At 37.4% G+C, this 4,376-nt stretch overlaps 1 protein-coding gene across 5 annotated transcripts in view; it reads left to right on the forward strand.

Moving 5' to 3' along the window:
• The window catches only part of LOC106526195 (target of Nesh-SH3), a 69,474-nt gene extending 65,104 nt beyond the window's left edge, over nucleotides 1–4,370 (forward strand). For all 5 annotated transcript variants that reach the window (XM_014020722.1, XM_014020721.1, XM_014020724.1 and 2 more), the window contains 4 exons: nucleotides 795–824; nucleotides 907–1,065; nucleotides 1,153–1,275; nucleotides 2,047–4,370. In XM_014020722.1, coding sequence (XP_013876176.1) covers nucleotides 795–824; nucleotides 907–1,065; nucleotides 1,153–1,275; nucleotides 2,047–2,162 — 428 coding nt within the window. In that variant the 3' untranslated portion in view covers nucleotides 2,163–4,370. The remainder of the gene's footprint in view (nucleotides 1–794; nucleotides 825–906; nucleotides 1,066–1,152; nucleotides 1,276–2,046) is intronic.
• The last annotated feature ends 6 nt before the right edge of the window (nucleotides 4,371–4,376 follow it).

The raw sequence follows: 4,376 nt of genomic DNA on the forward strand, positions 1-4,376 counted from the left end.
CTTTTACTAGGTTGCTTTCTTTCTCTTTCTTTCTTTCTTTCTTTCTTTCTTTCTTTCTTTCTTTCTTTCTTTCTTTCTTTCTTTCTTTCTTTCTTTCTCCACACTTTGGTCTTTCCATCACTTTGGTAGATTCATCTTGATCTCCTCAGTCCATAAGCTTGTCTTCCAGAGCTTTTGCAGCTCATCTCTGTACTTCTTTACAAATGTCAATCTAACCGTCTGATTCTTATTACTGATGAGTTGTTTGCTTCTTTGTGTAAGGCCTCTATATTTCTGCTCTCTGAGCCTTCTTCCACAGTGGAGTGTAATACATTCACCCCTGAACTGTGGAGGTTGTTGGTGATATGTTGCTCAATAAACCAATAGTTTCTTTCTTATTCAGAACTTTCCAAATTGTTGTGCCCAATGTTTGTCCAATGGCTCTGATTGATTTTCCTTTTTTGTCAGCTTCAAAAAGGCAACACCTGGTTACTAAGAAACACCTGCCAATCACATGTTACAATGGTTTTGCTCACTTGAAAAATAGGTGGGTTCAAACTAACAGTGGTATATTCTAAGTTGTTTAATGTAAATACCAGGAAATGAAAGCTGACATTCTGAACTTTTGTCTCATGCTCATCTTTTGATCTTCAACCAAATGAACAACAAAAACAAAGACATTTGACTTGCTGTTCCAGTACTTTTGGAGGAGACTGTAGATCTGGACTGAAGAACTTTTGATACTAATTTAACATTTTATAGTTCTGTCTGAGATTTGAAGGTCTATATTGAACTGTTATTGTTTTTTTCTGTAGCGGATCCTCGTGTTAGTGAGAACGTTTCAGGTAAATTACCACCAAACTGTTTTCCACTCTGTAGCACCAATAAAGTTTGATCAAACTACAAAGAGACTGATTTTTTTCATAGGAAAAGATGCCATCTGGACCCAGTTCCCCTTTAAGACTGACTCATACTCGGACTGCCATGGCAAGCAGTATGTCAAACGAACCTGGTACCGCAAGTTTGTTGGTGTCCAGTTGTGCAACTCGCTGAGGTACAAGATCTACCTGAGTGACTCGCTCAATGGTGAGTAAAACCTGTGCTGGGTGGACTGGGCTCACAGTCCACTTGGTTCTGATTCTCACCTGATTCACATTTACTTTTACCCTGTAGGGAACTTCTACAATATTGGAGATCAGAGTGGCTTTGGTGAGGACCACTGTCAGTTTGTGGATTCATTTCTGGATGGACGAACAGGCCGGCAGCTCAGATCCTACCAGCTCCCTTCCAGAACTGGTACATGTTCAGTGTTCACATTCTTTAACTAAATGGTTTTGAAGAAATGTTAAGGTTCTCTAGGTAGTCTGCACAAAGTATGCAGATCAAGTTAGATTGTAAAAAAATACGCACACTAGGGTTGGGCAATATTGGGAAAAAAATTAATCATGATTAATTGTGGTATTTAGCCGATAACGATTAATTTGACGATTAATCTCCTGGAGTCCCTTATATCCTAGTCACATGACCAATTTAGTGGAAAAGATTTGCTCTTCATAAAAATCTGTTCCAGATCGTGTCAAAATTACAGACTTCAGGCACAATTGTAAATTGTGTTGATAGATAAATTACAGAACTTTTTTTTAATATTCATCATTTTTGAAGCAGAGAGGAGCAACGGGCGGACTCTGCCTGGTGACATTAATCGTATTAATCCTCAAGTGCCAAAAAGTAATCGATTAATGTTTTTCTGACAATTAATTGCACACGATACGATTATGCCCAACCCTAACGGACACAAATATAAACCTGTAGAAGGGCTGAGTCAGAGTTCTGACACTAAAAATGCTTCAGTGCTTTTCCTGGTTAGGCAGATAAATCTTCTAGGATCAAGCCCGTAGTAAGGATTTACTTTCTGGAAACCACAAGCCTTTGAAGACTGTTTCTGATCAAGTTCTTCAGTGGTTTTAGAGTCAGTCTAATAAATACTAAACACTCAGAAATAAAGCAGCTGGAAACCAACATTTGTGTTGAGTCTTTAAATTTACATTCTTTTTCTTTCTGTTCCAGGATACTACAGAGCTCTGCGCCAGGAGCCGGTCCATTTTGGACAGATAGGAGGACATTCCCACGTCAATTATGTTTCCTGGTATGAGTGTGGAACGCCCATCCCAGGGAAATGGTAGACAGTCTCAGCTCCATGGTCACTTTTCTAAATGAAGAGGCTCATCACCTCAGCTGGGACGTGCAAGGGTTTAAAATCCTCCTCAGACCAGATCTGTTTCATCGCTTGGTGCTGTAAGAAGATGATGTACAGGACTTCCTGGTCAGGGAATCGTATCAGATCAAGGAGAGAGATGATTTTTGTTTTTTTCATTATAGCAGACGTTCCTCATCTTTACTATTTATCGAACAGAAACGCTACAGAGACGTTAGATCAGAAACCAACATGAGCGTTCCATTAACTCATGGTAAATATTTTTATTTTTTCTTCAAAATGATGGGAAGCTGGCTCCCTGGATTACTATTTTCATAACTTGTGAGATTTTATTTATCAGAAGGCATTGATCCATTCTTTCAGGTGGGAGGATGTATTTTTCTTTGATCTAAAAGGAAACTTTTCAGTAACATGAGCAGTCTATTAATGTCTGCAGCGTTCTGCTAAACTCCGCATCATCCCGGTGCTTTTAGCTTGTTTAACCTGAAAACGTTTGTGTTTGATGGAACACAAAGGTTCGCTGGGAGCTCCTCTAAGTCCTGCAGAAATGTACTTATGTGTATATGGAGAAAATGTTGTTTTTTTTCACTTCATTTTTGCAGATGTCGTTCTCCCTCTGTGGCCTTTTTCTTCTTCATGCTACAACAGGACAGGATCACACAGACTCCTACAAAGCCCCAAATAGCCACATGTTGTAATTTCCATAACAATGTTTTGTGTATTTAAACAGAAAAAGAGGTAAGCTGACCTGTGAGCAAGTAGTTTGGATGACATCCTAAAGAAGAATTTAGATGCCAGCTGGTTAGTTTGGCAACTTTAGTGGGCTTAATTTCAATGTTTTTATCTTATGGTTGAAAGAAAACTAAAACTTCATACGAACCATGAAAGTGGGTAAAAAATATCACATCATAGCTGTTTCATTTCTACTCTATTGAAGGGGGAAGTAAACAACAGTAAACAGTGAAACTGATGCAAATTGTTTACATTAATGGGGCATAAAACTTATAAAAAAGGGAAATGTGTAAAATGTTAATAAAACATGGGTGCTAATGTGCAAATCTCAGAACATCCATATTTTATTCACAATGGAAAATGGTAAATGTATCAAATGTTTAAAATGATAATTTCTAAAAAATTTTGGGGGAAAAATTTAACAACAGCAAAACATTTGTCAAATTTGACCCAGGAGCAAAAAAAACGTTTGCATTTTGCCTCAATTCATGATAAATGAGCTTTGGGCGAAAAGATAGCATCATTTCCAAAAAAAAAGAAAAAAGTTCACATTATAGCTTCTCCTTTGCATGATAGAGCTTTAACCAGCATCAGTGGATATTCTATATTTTAATGATATGAACTGTAGATGATGGGTATTTAAAGTCTTCCCGGTTTTCTATTTGATGAACATTATTCTGAACTTGCTCCAGTTTGTAGACAGTTTTTTCTCAGGCTGGTGATCCCTGCCCTTTGTGCTTCTAAACCGCTCTTTTTATACCACCTACCCAGTCCTTTTACTGACTCACTGCCAATTCACTTTTTTTAATGTTGTTTTTAATGTAATTTCTTGTTACTATTTACAGATGTGTGTGAGCGTGTGTATGACTGAATAAAGTAAAGCATCTTTACATGGGCATAATTTGCAGGGGGGGTTCAGGGGGTTATGACCCCCACAATAATTTGATCCAGTCAATATACCCCCTCCCCCAATAAAATTCCATAATCTGCTGTAACACAATAGAGATGAACTGGTTAAGGACACAGCTGCAACTCTCTTGTTGTATTTAAGTAACTTTCACATGATTTCAAATTTTACAGAGTTATATATGTTTGTTTAAGCATATTTTTTGAAAATGCAGGATTTTAGTCTGCTCGTCACAGTATGGCGGTGTTTGTTGAATCTGTTGTAATTTTTCCTAGCCAAATTGTAGTGCACCAGGTGAACACAAACTACTCTTGGAAAATTGAGAAATGAGCTATGTCCTAAAATGCATCCTAAAAATGTAAAGTATTTGCTAAAACAGGAAAATTAGGTAAATCACGATAGAAGCATTGCAACATGTTTTAGCCCCAAAATATCCTGAACGATTTTACAAAATTAAATGATTCAATAAACAAATAAATAGTTGGGGTGTACCACCCACCCCCCCATGGCAACTCTAAAGCTACGACCAAGAAAAAAAAAAAA

This window comes from Austrofundulus limnaeus, unplaced genomic scaffold, assembly GCF_001266775.1.
Source record: "Austrofundulus limnaeus strain Quisiro unplaced genomic scaffold, Austrofundulus_limnaeus-1.0 Scaffold264, whole genome shotgun sequence".
NCBI classification, from domain to species: Eukaryota; Metazoa; Chordata; class Actinopteri; order Cyprinodontiformes; family Rivulidae; genus Austrofundulus; species Austrofundulus limnaeus.